Source organism: Aethina tumida, chromosome 3 (assembly GCF_024364675.1).
Source record: "Aethina tumida isolate Nest 87 chromosome 3, icAetTumi1.1, whole genome shotgun sequence".
NCBI classification, from domain to species: Eukaryota; Metazoa; Arthropoda; class Insecta; order Coleoptera; family Nitidulidae; genus Aethina; species Aethina tumida.
Genome location: NC_065437.1, coordinates 26229865 through 26248732, shown reverse-complemented (window position 1 = coordinate 26248732; position 18868 = coordinate 26229865). Strand labels below are relative to the sequence as shown.

General features: G+C 31.3%; 4 protein-coding genes across 4 annotated transcripts in view; 2 read left to right on the top strand and 2 right to left on the bottom strand.

Annotated features, from left to right (window-relative positions):
* The window catches only part of LOC109595741 (tachykinin-like peptides receptor 86C), a 66707-nt gene extending 61380 nt beyond the window's left edge, over positions 1–5327 (top strand). Inside the window, exons 9-10 of the mRNA XM_049964640.1 lie at positions 1108–1226; positions 4692–5327. Coding sequence (XP_049820597.1) covers positions 1108–1226; positions 4692–4879 — 307 coding nt within the window. The 3' untranslated portion in view covers positions 4880–5327. The remainder of the gene's footprint in view (positions 1–1107; positions 1227–4691) is intronic.
* Positions 5328–8061: 2734 nt separating this feature from the next.
* On the bottom strand, positions 8062–11055 carry LOC109604930 (coagulation factor IX-like). Its single transcript, XM_049964639.1, has 5 exons — positions 10987–11055; positions 10697–10929; positions 10087–10639; positions 9142–9374; positions 8062–8745 (listed from the first exon to the last, which is right to left on the bottom strand). Exons 1-5 carry the CDS (start codon positions 11038–11040, stop codon positions 8187–8189), a joined length of 1632 nt encoding a protein of 543 aa, XP_049820596.1. The 5' UTR covers positions 11041–11055; the 3' UTR covers positions 8062–8186.
* A 2857-nt stretch (positions 11056–13912) lies between these two features.
* On the bottom strand, positions 13913–14813 carry LOC109604933 (prefoldin subunit 2). The gene is made up of 2 exons (XM_020021485.2): positions 14617–14813; positions 13913–14455 (listed from the first exon to the last, which is right to left on the bottom strand). Exons 1-2 carry the CDS (start codon positions 14760–14762, stop codon positions 14173–14175), a joined length of 429 nt encoding a protein of 142 aa, XP_019877044.2. The 5' UTR covers positions 14763–14813; the 3' UTR covers positions 13913–14172.
* A 127-nt stretch (positions 14814–14940) lies between these two features.
* Positions 14941–18571, top strand: LOC109604932 (vang-like protein 2-B). The gene is made up of 2 exons (XM_020021484.2): positions 14941–15654; positions 16286–18571. Exons 1-2 carry the CDS (start codon positions 15527–15529, stop codon positions 17829–17831), a joined length of 1674 nt encoding a protein of 557 aa, XP_019877043.1. The 5' UTR covers positions 14941–15526; the 3' UTR covers positions 17832–18571.
* The last annotated feature ends 297 nt before the right edge of the window (positions 18572–18868 follow it).

Below are 18868 nucleotides of genomic sequence, written 5' to 3'. Positions count from 1 at the left end.
ATTAAATAAATTTCTAAATTAAGTTAACAATCTCAACAAAACATACCCGAAATTCCTTCAAATTAGCAAAAATCAGTTAAAGGAAACGCGAAAAACCACACATTTAGAAAGTCATCACAACAAAAAAATTCGTGAGAAATATCGAAAAATCTAATTAAAACCACAACCGTGTCATTTCTTTGACACCATTACAAATTCATAGCCACTTCAAAAATAAGTGTCAATGTAACGTACCTCTCTATAGCTTAATTGTCGCAGACAATTATAAAAATATGTAAAATATGTGTTTCATAAATAAAAAATAGATGTTTATAATACAATAATAATGAGATCGATGCGTCTTAAAATGAAATTAATTCCTAAACTAACTTAATAATTAGTTCTATTAACAATTTTGATTAATTTTGGTAAAACCGCATTAAAATCACACAAACAAACGTAAAACACCATTAAAGACGCGACACATTACATGACACCATTACAAAGTTACCATATCAGAAAGATTGATGAAAATTGTCTAAATTTCTAGTAAAAATCACGAACGCGTCTTTTCTCTTCAAAATCCACAAAAGTGCAATAATTCAAATATTTGACACCGACGCCGCTACTAATTCATAACCAACGATAAAAATATGTTGCAATATAACATACCCCTATCGAATGCAATTGCCGCCATCCCAAATTCATAACCAACTATGATAATTAATTGGAGAGAAAACAATTATTAGATAATATATTTAAAGGATAAAAAAGTAAATGTTGTTTAATACAATTGTATTAATACAGTTTTAATAGAACATACCAAAAATGTCTTCAAATTTACAGGAAACCCTTGAAAATTATCGAAAAATCAAGCGAAAACCGCGGACGCGTCTTTTCTTATCAAATCCATTATAACTGAAATAATTCATATAATTGCCGTCGGCGCCACTACAAATGCACAGCCAACTTTAAAAATAAATCCATTGTAATATACCCCTAACTAATTCAATTATTTAGCACAATAAACCGGTATGTCACCGGTCACAATATTAATAAACCGGTAAATTTTAAATATTATTGTTTTTTTTATTGAATAAAAAATAATGCTACTTTTTATATTTTTAGGTTCAGACAATACTTTAAAACTGCTATTTGTGGTTGGAAAGACTACCTACAAAATGGAAACGGAGGGGTTGATACACCTCCAATTATAGGACGACACTCCCACACGTATTCTAAATCTGGTAAGGCTCGGCATATTTTTTACAGAATTTATCTACACAAGGCTCCCACTTTGTAATATACAGAAACCTCAAAATAATGAGATACTAAAATATATTCCATGAATATCAGAAAATAGATTGTTTTCTAAACAATATAAACGTAACACTGTAACACAACAAAATTATTCATAATTTTATTTCATTAATAATATTATAATAATTTATAAATTGAAATAGGTAATAGTAAATGATAATGATTTTCTAAAGAAAAATGGGAGTCTATTAGTTCATAATCAAGTCAATCGTTTTCCGTTTTATTAAAAAGTTTACAATAACTGGGCAAGTTAAGAAAATTGATAACTGGATAATTCAAATGTAAAAAAACAATACACACTTATCGTCAACTGAGATTAAAGCCAATCTGGAGGACAGGAGATTTGCTGAATTTATTTCAAAGAGAGACTAAGGGACTACAGGTTCATGTGACCCAAAACCTACAAGAAAAATTCTGAATCCTCAAATGTTAATATTAAATTAAATAAGAGAATTAATTACTTAAAATGCCTTTCAAAATTAAAGTATATATATATACGTTCAGCTCAAAACCACTGTATATTTCATTGTGAATTTTAGACCGGTAATGTGAGTGAATTGCTGAGAAATTCGATATTTTGTTACGAGCAATTTTATTTCAGACGCGTCTGTATTAAACTTATAAATATTTTAAAAATTCCTGTCTATCTACATAGACATGAATGTTTTTTCACATAAAGCTTGTTGCAGTTAAGTTTATCTCAACTTATACGAGTAATACAATAGATTTAAAAAGTTAGACTAAAAGGATTTGAAGCTACGTGGATATTGAGAGTTGCAGCTAGTTCCAGATAAATCCTCTATACAAATCTTGATTGCTAGAGGAAATGGTCCAGTTTCTTTATCCCGAGAAATAAATTGGTTGACGGAGTTAAGACTTCAATTCAATATTGTCCCGTCGGCTAAATCTAATTTCAATTAACGCAAAAAATATTTGTCCCAAGCCGTTTGGTTAATTTCCTGATTTAAAATTAATTTTTCAATCGATATTCAATGAGTTCCCGCTTTTCCGTGATTCGTTTCAAGTGGGTTGATATTAAACTGTAAGCGGTGTCATCATGCAATAAATATAATATTTTATTGGCTTTTACCCGTTTTGCCATTCGCGTTCGGGTGTCTATGGGACTCCCGATTCAGTTACGGGTACGGCGAAAATTTTATTAGTCTATAATCCAATAATATTGTCGAGGAAAAAAAAACGGTCGTCGACATTCCACGCACGTAACGTAATACAATTCCGACAAATAAGAAGGACCGAATTAATGCACGGAACCGTTTGTGAAATTTAAAACGAGGCGAATTAAAGAGCGAAAAAAAAAATACACGCTCCGCAAATCGGGGTCCAACAGTGAGATTATTTTTTATATATGAGTGTTGAAAATTAACTTTTATTTATATTGTGTGAGAGAATTTGAATAAGATTTGAAATCCAATTTACGGGTCAAATAATAGGGAACAGGGTCATTTTTAGGTGCGAAGTAAAAGGGTTAAAAACTCATCAAATTACTCACGGGCATTATTTTTTGCCCAGATGTCTGATTCGGGTGCCTTTATATTTATTGCTGTCATTTTTTTGCCCTGATATATGAACTTGACTAACTCTAAAATTTAACGCATTGTAAATTGTGTGAACATGGATTTACTTAAAATATATAGATAAATATTAGGTACCAGAAAAAGAGATATACAGTAGTGGTCATAATTGTAGAAACTTGTTGTTATAATGTTATAATATATTTTAGACCCTAAAAATAAATTATTTATTATTCGTATAATTAAATATTGAATGATTTAATTTTATTAAATGTACACGGTTAAAATAATATTATTTTACTATTATTACTATTTTATATTTTTCTGAATTGAGCTAGACATAAATATAACAAGTTTAATTTTCAAAAGAATTTTTAATAATTGAATCTGTGTTATTTAATTTAACATTAACACTTTCTATCAGTTCTTGTTATTAAGAGTATTGTTAAATAGTGTCACAAAAAGGAAATATATTTAAATCTTGTTATTTCTTTAGCCAACCAATTTAGACTAATATGTGAGTTCAAAATAATATCTTTGTCTTTTTTAAGATGTATTGTGTACAAAAATATATAGAATATTGAAATATAATTTATATACTGACTGAACAAAATTTGAATTAAATCCTTTTATGAAATAACTTACAAAATGTGTAATTATATATTTTGTGCCATTTTTCTACATATTTTTAATATACAGGCCTGGACAAAAATTGGGAAACTCTAAAGTAAATTATTTATTTTTCGAATAATTAAAAAATGATGAATGATTTAAATAAAATTACTGTGCTATCTCCTGTATAAGGAATTAATAAAAATACTTCTAGAAATTGTATTTACTTTTATTAAGATATTATTTAGTAAAATAGAATTTTTTATTAGAACATAAGTTTGGAAACCTTTCGAATAATAAACCAAAAACACACAGAAGCATTAATATTTTGTTGCACAACCGTCACCTTGTATTACTGCTGCACATTTTGTTCATGGAGTCAACCAATTCTCTGCTAAATTCAGTAGATATTTTTTGCCATTCCATTTGAAGCCTTTTCAGTAGCCTCTATCTTATTTTTTATTGTGTACTGCCGTATATTCCTTTCTGAATAATCCCAAAGAAGTTCTATAGAGTTTAGATCCGGTGATTGTGAAAACCATGGCAAAAATTGTACTTTTTCTTCTCCGAACCAGACCGGTAATATGGACCAACAGGTCAACGCCACATCGATTGAAACAGCCCCGAACCATAACATTACCCCCTCATTTCTAAAGTTTACAATTTGTTTTCGTAAGGCCACTGGGATTTGCTTTCGCTTTGCCATGATTAAAACTAATATTTTTAATTTGCTTTCTACAATGAGAAGCTGAAGAATTCCGGTAGATGGTCAAAATAAATTAAATTTAAGGGGTTTCCAAACTTATGTCTTGGCAAAAAACTGGGCCTTTGTCTACATCTTATAATATTTTTTATAATACCGAAATAAACTGCCAAATATTGTTGTATATTTGCTATTTTAAACAATTTTATCCTAAAGTTTCCAAACTTTTGTCTGGGAGAGTATACAACATATTATATATTATTTAATGGAGGCATTATTAAGTTTATGCGCCAGAACTGCACCACATAAACTAAATAAATTACCACACAAATTAAACCGATTTAAGTAATCGCATTAATTAATTTAATAATGCCAATAACCCAGCCATAATATTTAAGACCATGATTTATTGGAAATCGTCTTTTTCGATCCCCAACCATTATTAAAGTACTTAGTAAATCTATTAAAAAATTCTTAACAAAATTATTTTTATTTTATTTAAATTTTATTGATGTATGAATAACTAATTGATATTCATTTTTCAGGAGGAGACGGAACGATCAAAATTCATATAAATAGTCCTCTGGAACACCGTTACCAAAACGGCCACTCATCAACTCTGCGACGGACGAAAACAATGGAAAGTCCCGCAAGAATGGGCAGGACTAACAGCAGTCGGTGGTTACAGGCGTCCCTGAGACGCGAAAATCAAAAGACCACCATCAACTTGTAAAATAATTAAGCCACACCTCATTTGCAAAAAAAAAATAATAATAAATGTGGATTATATTGTTTTGAATTTGTCGTAGATGAGTATTTTTGATGCAAATGAGTGTTGAAGTGCAATCAGAGTCACAATAAAACATTGTAAATATTCATTCATGTGTCAGTTTGTGTAGTATAAATAAGTAAATTGTCAATTTGGACGGATTGAATTGTATAACTGATTTCTTATCTGTTCTTTAACTATTGAACATCTGATTTAATCAACTTGTTTTATGAATTTTATATAAAAATTTAAGCAATAATTTAGTCATAAATAATGTAAACATAAACAACAATTTTTTGAATTAGTCAAATTGAATCCAATTACAGGGTGGCTCATTTGAGTAGTGTGTGGCTAAATTACTATGTAGGTTTTGGTTTAGACCAAAGGACGTAACAATTTGTATATAAGTACATGCTTTACAATTGAAAAAATTGTTAAAATCGGACAAGAAAACACAAAAACTTTGAGGGCCTCTCCGTTTCAAATGGGTCTCACTGTATATAACTTAACATAAGACATTGCATTTGAAACCATCAATTATTATATTATTTTTATTTGTATTTCCAAAATTACTATTACTTATTTTATAAATATTAGTTGAAAAAACATATCGTTTTCCAACATAAATTTAAGTGTCACACTGTAAGTAAAATTTTTGTGATGCTTCAATCAAATCTCTATTTTCGATTCGTTCCCATCAATTGCTCAGATTTAATTGATTAGAGTATAAAAATTTAAAAAACCTTTATTCTACCTTTAATATCTTTCTCCCTCAAAATTTAATACACGTGTATTACATTTTATCTTAATTTATTAAATCCTAACAATTCGGGAACACCTACGCTTACAGAAATATATAGAAATGTTTTCCATGCATTGATTGCAACCTTTCAACAATTATTGTTATACTGTTGATTGATTAAATTAGTATTTTTATTGATATTATTTTGTAAATCAATTTGAACAAGGTTCGTGAATAAATAGTTTGTAAGAAGGTAACCCACTAAACAGTATATCATCAGACATTGTAAATATTCATTAATTATTGTAATAAATTGTCTGTTTTAAGAATTCATCGGGACATTGTGTGGTTGCATTGTTACGCATTGTTGAGCGCCTAAAACCAACATTGTGATATTTTATGCTAGTCGTAATTATTTCTAGAATAAAAATTTAAACATAACGAACAATAATGATATTTATGCCTAGACATTCTACCTATATTTTTGTATATTCGAAACTTGTATTTGATTAAAATGTAGTAATCATGTTAAATTAATTGATGTAACTAATAAATATTTGTACTTATTTTAAGGTTGAGTTTGTTTAAACACTTACCTGAATAATTTAAAATTGATTGTTATGACAACATGCTGATATGCACGATTCGCGGGGTAAAATAACGGTTTTCCAAGATACCAACATCACCGGCGCACAGAAACTCGTCCAGTCAAACAAAATTCCTGGAAAGTACTTTCGTCATCAAATCCTTTTCACTTGCACGCGTTTCGTCGCTAATCATCCCTACTCACTCCAGTTCCCTAGCACCTATAAGTAGAATCCCGGTTAGTCTATCAGCTGGTAGTTGTTTACTGCACTGTGGCTGGTGCAGTGTGGTGGTGCAGAACCCCCTGATTAACATGTCTGGAAATTACAATAACTCTGGTATGTAATTACTAAACTTACAATTACATACAAATTATTTTATATAAATATTATGTCAGTCTATTTTAAACATAAAATCATTAGCAACTTTGGATATTCGGATATTTATTAGCAACGATAGTTCCTTGTTTTTAACAAACTGATAATAATAATAAGAATATATCATTATGATTAAACGACTATTATCAATTTCGGGTGAAGCACACCTATCAAATCCAAGTCAAGGTCGTAAGAATTTATTGATTTATTAATTAATCAAGAAAAGTTAGTACAAGTTGTATAAATAGAGAAAATTTTAAAATGAAATAATGTTCCTATGTATTATAGCATATAAAATACTTGAAGATATCTACTTGTTGCATTTTATACGTTCGTAACAGATGGTGCCACCGTACAATTTGACAATCTGTCAATGTAATTTTATAATAATTATCTAAAAATTTATTAGTTTATTAGTTAAATCTTCGTGTTTCTTAAATAATTTATACACAGTGATGTCCAGGGAAGTAGTACAAATTATTATGTTAGGAAATGTCCACTAATTAAATACTATAAAAATATGTTGTTTTATTTAAAATAAGTTCACTAAATTTTTATGCAATTATTTAATTAGTACTTAAATCAAAATAATTTCCATTTTAATCTGATCTAAACAAAATAAATGCCCTGTGTAGCTGGTTACAGAAATAGAGATATTTAAAAATATATTTCTATCAAATAACTTAAAAAATTATTAATATTTTGTTAGTTTACACTTTGTTTGTTATAGTCTCCTGTAAACAGTGAGGCATAGATTCAACGACATATCGGCAAATTTATTTGAAATTAAGTTCTAGACTTCAATTAATAACCACGATTTAATCTAAATTTAACGGTGTTTTAATCGAGACTTTATGTTGTTCAAATGGTTCTATTGCATTTCCCATATTTATACATGAAACGGTCCACCTCACCAAACCATAAAGTTTCCACCACCGTGTTTCAAAGTTTTTGTAGTGTTTCTATGATACAAGCTTTTGTTTAAAGGACAACGTATTGTTTACTATCTAATCCTCTTATACATTTACAGTAGTGGCATTATTAGAGCAATTTTAAGTATATTAGCTATAACTCTTTTATGTAATGTGAATTGTTAAATTATATTAATTTACTGCTGTTTATTTATATCATATATTCTACTATTATTTTATAATAAAAAGTTGCATATGCTTTTCTGAATTGTCGTAAATATAGTAACTTTAATTTTAAAAGGGATTTTTAATGATTAAATCTCTTATTTAATTTAATATTAACATTGCTGAATTATAATTTTTATCACAGTTTCAATCGGGCCAATTATTAAACAATTATAATAACCCAAAGACTGCTAGTAGATAATCGATTTAAATTCACAAAGAGCAACGGAAGATTATAAAGTAAAAAGTTACTATAATATTATTCATTGGAAAATAAAAAAGTAAGCAATTTTTTAAAGAATAAAATTAGATTGATCATTTGCATAGCAGACACAACAATCGTACTGGCCACTACTGTATATTAAAGAGATTAATTTTTACATTTGAATTATTATTTTAATTATTAATCAATAAATTCGCTAAACATCAACCTAGTTAATAACAATATTTGTGTTATTTTGTATCCAATCCAAATAGCTGGTGACTCTGGTGAATGCGGATGGATATCCGGGCAGACACCACATAATCCCGTAAGACACAATGCCTACTTGAACACCCTCAACGGTCAACGGACCGCCCGAGTCCCCGTTGCAGGCGGACTTCTCGTCGTCTCCGGACATGCAGATTTCACTGTCGACCAAAATGTTGAAGTATTGTCGGCACTGTTTGTTCGACAATATCGTGCTCTCGGCATAATTTAGTACCGGTGACACGCTGTTGCCGAAACCGTCGGTCAATCCCCAGCCACTTACTTTGCAGGGCTGGTTTTCGTACAGTTCGGAGGCGTCGCTGCGTGAGGGTAGTTTCACAACTTGTATGGCTTCGGTTAATTCGACTGGTTCGTCCAGTTCTATTAAACAAATGTCGTCGGTGATGGTGCTTTCATTCCAGTCGTCGTGAACGGTTATTTTGGTGGCGGTCACTCTGACTTGGGTGTCTTCCGTAGTGATAATGTCGTGGGCACCTAGCAGAACGTCAACGCTTGTTGCTCTGAAAAATAATGTATACAAAATTGCATTAATTCATTTCCTGTGTGTACATATATTCTAATTATTTATTAGACTTTCAAGAGCAAAGCAGTAATCGCAGCTCTATCATATGATTAAGCCTTTACCTATTAGCCTTTAAAATAAATGTGAATAAAGTTAAATTTTAGTGTTGTCACAGAACTAAAATTTTCAAATTTAAAGTAAATGGACTTATTCACACATTAATGTACCACAATTATATGTGAATTACATTATTTTCGTAACATTATGATTTTACATACGATTAAAAAAATATAATCTATTGATAAATAATAGAAAGTTCAATTAAAATCCCATAAATAGAATCTACAGATAAAATATCAAAATATTTACAATCGACGAAAAAATCGATATTTACCCATCTCCGCAGTGTCCAGCAGTCAACACATATTTCTCTGAAATCAAAGATCCTCCACACAACCAACTACCCTGGGGTCCTGTGAATGTCAAAAAAGCTTGGTATGGGATTGAATGCGGAACAGCTTCATCTCCATTTATAATTCTGGGATGAACTGCAGTACCCTGTTGAAACTTTATTGGGTGCACCAACATTCTCTTGTAGTGAACTCCATTTTTTATCAATTTGGTCGACTATAAGACAAAATCACATATGTTATTAATTTGCTAAACTATTTTATTTCTTAAATAATTTAGTAGTACCCAGTACTGGATGAAGAAAAAATTACACTCACCGGTATTGCTCCCGAGGCAACAACCACCAAAGCCAATGTAATGATAATTATTTTCATCGCGCCTTATAATTGAATTACTAATGTTTTGTGAGATGCGAGTGTATTTATTTTATTTCTTATCGACGTACTTAACTTTTGCTTGAATTTTCAAGTACTCAAATTATATCTGGATGGCAAAGTTGTTTTGTTCAATTATTTGCACTTTTTTAAACAATTCACGTACATAAATATAAAATTATTTTGTATTATGAAATATATTTCTGAACCTAAGACATTACAGCATTTAAATTATATTAAATATAATTTCTATATCCATCTATAAATTCATTGTTAACATAACATTTTTTTATTTTAAAATAGAAATTGATATGATGAAGTGTACAATACATTAGAATGTTTAATAATAATATTAAAATATTACTAGATAACACTCAACAGATTAGAATTATTCTGAAATTTACAGAACACCTTCGATGAGTGTTGTTGATTATATTTTAGGTACATAAAAAATGAATACGTAGTTTATTTATAACTTTATTTTATACATATTTTATTTACATTAGCAAGGTGAAATATGCTTTCCGAATATTTTACGATCGTTTCACTTAGTTGAGGTCCAAATCGGAATTTTCTTCGATCCAATCCAAGTAGCTCGTCACTCGGGTAAAAGCTGATGGATATCCAGACAAACAATATCTGATACCGTAGGAAACGATGCCCACTTGGACGCCATCAACAGTCAATGGACCGCCGGAGTCACCGTTACAGGAAGACTTATCGGTAGCGCCAGACATGCAGATTTCAGAGTCCAGGAGAATGCTAAAGATGGACTTGCATTGTCTGTTAGGAAGGATTGTACTCTCGGCGTAGTTAAGGACTGGGGAGACGGTGTTGCCGAATCCGTCGGTCAATCCCCATCCACTCACTTTGCACGGTTCGTTTTCGTACAGATCACCGATGTTTTTGCGAGTTGGCAGCTGAACGGTTTGGATGGCGTCAGTGAGTTCGACGGGTTCGTCAAGTTCCAAGATGGCAATGTCATTACTGATGGTGTTGATGTCGTACTGAGGGTGAACTGTCAATTTGGTGCTGGTCAGTTTGACTTGAGTTGGTTCAGTTGTGGTGATGTCGTGGGCGCCCAAGAGAACTTCTACGCTGGAGCCACTGGAAGGAAAATTATGTTGTGGAATATTGGGAAAGATTTACTTCAAATTAACATACCCGTCGAGACAGTGTCCGGCAGTAAGGACGAATTTCTTTGAGACCAAAGAACCACCACAAAGCCATTTACCTCCAGTTCCTGAGATAGTCAGCCATGCTTGGTAGGGGATGGAATGGGGTTCGGCTTCCTCGCCGTTGATGATCCTTGGATGGATTGGAGTGGATTTGTCCAACCCAGCTGGATCCACGAACAGCTTCCTGAAATGGACTCCGTGTTGGACATATTTGAAAGGCTGAAATTAAAATATTTTGTTTTAAAAAAAAGGTTAACAGTTATTTAATTAACTTACCTCTGTGGCCAAAGTGGAAGCAATAATTGCAAAAGTGAAAACTAGTACCTTCATTTTGTCAATACAGCAAACTCTGATAATGTGTCCTTTTATATATTTCTATTTATCAAAAAAATTCCATTTGTTTAAAAGATTAGGATCAATGTCTATCATTTCTAATTCTTATCCATTGTTATATTTATAAATATTCTTTTTGATGCCATTTTGGATAAGACCAAGGATTCCCAAAATTTGTTTTAAAATAGTACATAATAATCCTTTTAATCGGCTGCATCAGAAGTAAAATTAGGTATGAAAGATAACTGTCTGTCTCAGCAAAATATTTTCTGATAACATCTATATGAGTAATGCACAATTTTGTTACCTATAGAAATTTTAAAATTTATTTATAAAATGTATCACTAGAATTACTACAACTTTGTAAAAATACAAAAAAATATGTATATTAGTCCTTTGAATATAAATTAATTTAATTATTTTGTTATCAATTTAGTTGGAGTAACGTTATTTCAATAGTATAAACTTTTGATATTTTTCAATATTTATTTTGATTTTGTTATCAATTTGGTTGGAGCAACAATTGAAATTTTTTAAATATTTCAATATGTCCTATTTTTTATTTCTTCATACCTTACTAACATTATTTTTTTAAAATACACTAATATAATTTATTAAATATTTATTTTTTAATATTTAGTTAATAACTTGTTTATAGGGAATTTTTGTTTGTTTATAGAAAACTACATTGGAATGTATTCGAACAACTACCAAACATCGAATTTAGGACCCATCCCTGAAGCAACAACATACTGGGAGACGAGAAATACATGGACACCTATGGAACCTTTGGAAACGCCTATGGAAACCTATGGAAACACCCATTCCGTACCTGAAAATGTGTGCCTGATTGATTGGGATACCATGAAGGAAACCGGAGAAATTCCTTCTTGGTTTTCTGTGTACCCTAATCCCACTTACCCCCATGGCGGAGAGTTTCTTTCTAATTACTCCTACACACGAGTCCAATCAGAACCCATGGTTATTGACGGCGTCAATAGGGCCCCATTTTTGTGTACTGCCGGGGAAACCCAAGCCCAAAGAGAAACGTTCTTTATAGATACCCAAATTTCCAATAGAACTAATGTGAGATCAAACAAAATAGATCCGGAAACGGGAGAAGTTATTCCTCCCAAAAAGAATCAGCCTCAGTTAAACACCAAAAACGTTCATCAGACTGCCAATAGAAAAAAGGAATCAAAAAGTAAGTATCTTGATAAATTTCTAAACATTACTGAATATATATTTTAATGTTATATTATTATATTATCTTCTAATTAACTAAAAATTCGTAAACATAAACCTAAGGACAAAATAATTTATTCAGATCTTCGCTTTCTCTATTTCAGGTAGTAAAATTAGGTATACCGCAAAAAAGTATGTAACAAGATATTTTTAAGAAATTTCATTATTATGCCAATATAAAATGGTTATCTACTACCTATGTATTATAACAATATAGCCTTATTTATTGTAAATTGTTTCCTCCAGATGAAGTGCGCAAACCACAACGTCCGTCTTCGCAATCAAATCGGCGATCCGTTAACTACCAGCGCCACACGGGAAGAGGCAAACTTTGTGTCTTTTGCAAAAAGAACGGGGAGATGCCTCGCGTCTACCAGAATCACGTGTTGAAACTGGACGACAATACAATCGTATGTCCAGTTTTGAGGGCTTACACGTGTGATATATGCGGAGCTACTGGAGACAACGCTCACACAAGGAAACACTGCCCTATATTCATGGAAGTCAAAGATACAAAACCGAAAATAAAAAGAATGTCTAATGGATTGCTGACTACTAGAGTAGAGCATAAATAAACCTACATCTTCATATTATTAGTCATTCAACCATTTGTATTAATAATTTCTACTGTAATTACTTTTCTAACGATATAGCTAATTGATATATGATTTCTGATTATTTAAAATATATCGAAATGGTTTTAATTAAAACAATTTGAAATACATATTTTTATACATGTGGATTAAGTTTTATTTTTATTATGTAACATATATTAAAACCATTTCCTTCATATGAAAATTATTCATTATTACTTGAATTCCTAGATTACATTATTCTTATACACAATTTTACACATTATTTCTTATTTTATTTGTGGACCATATCCAATCACAAAATATTACTTACTAAATAACAAAAACAATATCTGTAATTGATAAAAAATTATTACCTATAAGTGTATAATAAATAATTAATCATCATTTAAACGTCTACTATTTACAAAACAAACATTATAAGCATTAATATATCTGCATTCAACCAGGAGATTTATTATTATATCAAGATAACAAAACAAACAGCTCAACATCTCGGGATTATGTAAATATGTTGTGTATTTCGCATATCACAATAAATTTTCTAAACATTTTATTTTTTTAATAGAAAAAATATAAAAATTGTTTTGAATTTAAAATGTATAATGAGAATGACATATGGTTTTACATAAATTTTATTTTGATTTTAAATCTTCATTAATTTTTGTTATATCGAATATATTTCGATGTATATGTAATATCTCCAGCGTTATTTTTTATTGAATATTCAAATGCTCTAATTTTGAATATTCAATAATGTAGTATTTATATTTTTATTGATTTATTTTTTTTTAGTTTTACGATTTATTTTTAAAATGTCTTATATTAATTAATAAAATTTATTCTATTAAAATAATAACCGCATTATTTTTAATATAGAAAAATAGTACTCTATGTGGAACTTTGTGCCATCTCAAAAATGAATAAAATTTAATTTTAGTGTGTGATGGACTCAATTTAATTAATAAGCAAGTTAAAGTGAAAAGTATAAATACAGAACATTAAACAAGTACAGGAAAAATAAAAATCAATTTGGAGAATATAAATGCGTTTTTAATAAGACATATCTAATACATTATATTAGTAAATAAGCCAAAACGATGATGAGAAAAAAAACACATAGTAAAATAAATAATGTTTCCAACTGTCTCAGTTTACTCTGCTAATACAAAAAGGTTCTAACTCTCACAGTATGAGCCATCATCAAGTGTGGCTCTTTATTAAACAACATTTGTACAACTTTTTGTATTAACATGTGAATTTGAAGTATCATATAAATAATCAATCACTGTTAAGAAACAAGGACTTTGCCTCTGCTTTCTGTCACGGATTCTTCCGTCTTGGGAGTGTCCAATCCTCTGAACCTGATGTTGTGTTTCTCCCTATATTCATTTATTTCCTGTCCTTTTTTGGTGATTTGTTCATTGAGTTTCTCAATTAGTTCAGCCAGGTTTTCCTGATTTGAAATCAACACAGGAAGAACATCCTTAACTTTCCGCTCTGTCAAAACACCGCCGACCAATCTAAAGCATTTCCTATCATCGTTTACGTTCTTCAGGGTTTCAATGACCATTCTGAAAATTTTAGGTTAAGATTTAAAATATTCAGTAACAACTGTTGTTACATGATTGACTAATAACTTTACCTCATACTGAGTTAACTTAACATTAATAATGGTCATTTTATTTAATAAAAATGAAGAATCGTTGTAAAATACAAACACATGCATACTCACTTGTGCTCATTTAAATCGTATTCGAATTCGGACAATTTTGTAGTCAAAGTCCTTTGTTCCGCACGCATCGCTTGGAATCCGCTCAGAATTTCGTCTGGGCTCAAAGTTTTTGCTTTTGGATCTGGTTTTTTAGAATTACTTGCCATTTTGACTGAGTAAACCGACCGAAAATAAGTCAACTGACGCACGTGAAGTTAGTTGTAGTTTCAGTTGGAGCTGTCAAAACCCTAAAAATAACAAACTATTTTTAACTGTATATTACATATTTATTTATGAAATTTTATAGTAAATCATTTAGTGTTAACGTTGTACAACGTAATTTTTGGTGCAAATGTCCATACTTGAATATATTTTGACAATTAGACATTATAGTGATTCCTGTTGGACCAATGATGTTGGTAGGATTGCTTCCGAGAAATATAATTTATGGAGCAATTAAATTTGCTCGTAAATGTAGGCGTTAGCAGTTTCTTTTAAATTTCGGGCCGATATTCAATGGTCCATGTGTTTCTATTATTATCCAACTACTAGTGCAAACGAGTGAAGTGGAATAGTGTAAAAGCAAACGCAAAGAATTCAATTATTTGTGCGACAAGAAGTGAAGCACTAACGCCGCAAGAAAAAGATGTCAACAATTAACTGGTCCGTTTCCTTTTCTCAATGAAAACAGCAACAATGAGGCTTTGATTGAATGGCCTTCAAGTAATGCAAGGACCCAGATAACGGAAACGCACACAAAATAAAACCAAAAAGAAGCTGTTTATGAAATGTCAACATATCAAACAAGTCATTGAACTTTTTGAACAATCACAAAACTTAATTGTATGGGATAAGTATCAGTGGGAAGTGGGTTAATAAAGAAGATCCTCATGACCATTCACCTCGAAATTCGCAGTCTTAATTCTTTTACATGGGTAATGAGACAGCAAAAGACATGGAGACTGAGTCTGTGAAGTCTGAGAATAGCTCGAGGTCCAGGCGTTCGAGGGGTCACAGAGATAGGAATACCTACAGACAACACTCTTACAGGAGCACCAGGTAAATTATATTATAGTATATTTTAATTTATTTGCCCTAAACATAACTGAATTAACTATTATTGAATAGCCTCTAGTTAACAGGGACCACTAATATAATAAAGAATGCACATGAAATGAAAATTCATTTTTATACTTATTTATTCATTAAAAACGAAGTGAATAAACGTTTTTACAATATGTAATACTGACTTTTTTCTACTTACAACTTACAATTGGACCAAAATTCATTGAAAAAGTTCTTCAAATTAAAAGTAATTTGAAGAACTTAATCCATTTAACATAATGTTATTGTAATACAATAAATGTGTTTCTGTATATATCAAATATTTTGGTTAATAACATATAAAGAAGGTAAAAATATAAATTTTGAATTATGACCACCTTTAACTAATTTGAGAGAAAGTGACTATTGTTATTTCTGCTGTGAAAGTATTTAGTATATGCTGTGTAATTAATAGATCTATTGTTTTGTACATTTGTTTTTACTGACTAAATAATTAAAAGTGATCATTCTTAGTTTATATTACTGGTTTTGATATTGATATATCTATTTAACATATATCTAATTGTTGTTAATATTTTTAATGTGTTAAAAAAGTTGAGATTTAAACAAATTATTCCATTCTCAGGAGCAGCAAATCGACCAGAAAACCTGACGACATGGCCCCATTCCAAACGGCCGTCACCCTTACTCCGGACAACCGTGATGGTCAGGAGGTGATTGAGGTTCAGATCCTACCCCAAGACGACAATTGGGGCGAAAACACTACCGCCATCACCGGCAACACGTCCGAACAATCCGAATCCACCGAAGATGTATCGAACTGGCCCGGCGAACCGGACACTGGCATAGGTTTTATGTGCCAGCGTTACATGGGCAGCGTATTTACGGGTGTGTTGTTTATCGTCGCCTTTGTCAGCCCGTTGGCGATGGTGGTGTTGCCCAAGTTGGGTTTCTTTCCGGCACTTTCGTCGAGACTGGGTCTGGCGGACAATGCCAAATTGTTGGCTTGCGGAGCTGAATGCAAGGGACAGTTAGTGTCTTTGGCTTTTAAAATGGCCATTCTTGCCGTTGGTGCCTGGGCGGTTTTCTTGAGGAAACCACACGCGACTTTACCGAGGTTCTTTATATTCCGTGCGGCAGTTTTAATATTTGTATTAGTTTGTAGTTTTGCCTATTGGCTGTTTTATATTGTGCAGGTCACGGAAGCAGCCAGGGCGGCCACCACGCCTGAAGAAACGGTGGATTACAAAGCTTTGGTGGCTTATGCTTCCAGTCTCACTGACACATTGTTGTTCATACATTATCTCGCCGTAGTTTTAGTAGAAATCCGGCACTTGCAACCCATGTATTACATAAAAATCGTCAGAAGTCCGGATGGTGCCAGCAAAGCCTATGGCATAGGTCAGCTAAGCATACAAAGAGCAGCTGTTTGGGTCCTGGAGAAATATTACACAGACTTTCCCATCTACAATCCGTACTTGGAACGAATACCCGTATCCAAATCCAGGAAAACCTCCTCGAGTTTCAAGTTCTACGAAGTGGACGGCGTGAATAATAGTGCGATTCAACAGTCTCAGTCTCGTGCCATGTTGGCTGCCCACGCTCGTAGACGAGACTCCAGCCACAACGAGCGTTTTTATGAGGAACACGAATATGAGCGTCGCGTGAAGAAGCGCAAAGCTAGATTAATTACCGCAGCCGAAGAGGCCTTTACCCACATCAAACGACTGCACAATGATCAAGTGTCCGCCATTCCAATGGATCCACATGAAGCCGCTCAAGCTATTTTCCCATCAATGGCCCGTGCCTTGCAGAAATACCTCCGGGTCACACGACAACAGCCCCGTCATTCCGTAGAATCGATCCTCACACATCTTGCCAATTGTTTGAGCAACGATCTTACACCGAAAGCGTTTTTGGAACAGTATATTGTCAGTGAGCCCGTGCTGCAGAACGACAAAGAACAAAAAGACGTACAAACTTGGGCGTTAATCTGTGAAGAACTACTGACCAGGCCCATAAGCGATAACACTACATTCCAATTGAGGCAAAACGATGTTTCATTGCTGTGCGTAATAAAACGGTTGCCTCATTTCAACATCACAGAGGAAGTCGTCGATCCTAAGAGTAATAAGTTTGTTTTGAGATTAAATTCCGAGACTTCAGTATGACCCACACTATTTGATCGACTGATATAGGTTTTACATATCTTATACTACACCTATTTCTAACTTATTGTTAAGTCGACTAGCCGATTTCCTCTTAGGAACAGTCTTAATATTGTATTAGGAAATGTAATATTTTTTAACCAAAGGCAAAATTGAGACAAATGTTCATGGTAATTTCGGCAACTGTATATAATTAAGTTTTAAAGTATTTGTTAAAAGACTTTTGTAGCGTTTACATGAATATATTAGGAAAATCATAATTTACCTGACTGAATCTAATATAATACTCAAAAATCAGGTATTTTTGAAATTTCCACAAGTTTAAAAATGTTAGGAAGCAAACCATTTATTTTTAATAATTTGCTAAAACAGCAACGTGTTTAGTGTAAACTTATTTTTATAAAAACAAAGATTTTAATGATGTGATATTTTTATTTTTGTTTGCAATTATAAAGGCAGCTTTGTATACTTAAAATGTGCTCAATTGATTTTTTTTTATTTATTCATCTTAAACTTATTTAGATTAAGTACTCGTAACGCACAAATGTGGCTAAACAATACATGACAACCCGAATCTGATTTTATATAATTTTTCGTAATACTCGTACCGTGCAATTTTTATATGAAAATATACAATTATATTTATCGAACAGTATTTTAAAATAAAAGACATTTTATAATGAATGTAGCTTTTTATAAATAATTGTATGTAAAAGTGTGTTAAATAAATGTACTGATTTTTATTTTATGGTGTTTTAAATTATGAAATAATAAAATATATTCGTTTTAAAAAATGACTCCAACGAAGAATGAAATATGTTAAACACTACATTTATTTTTTCGATTTTGTCATATTTAAATCTATCTAACTTAAAACTGAAATAAAAATATATGCCCAACCACATCGAATTATAACACTTATCAAATTAATGAATTTGAAAAATATTTATTCTTTAAGATTTTATATATTTTAAATTTATAAAATTCTTATTCTTATTCGGTTTTTTTAAAATTTGGTTTTGTAAAAATTAATTTGTATT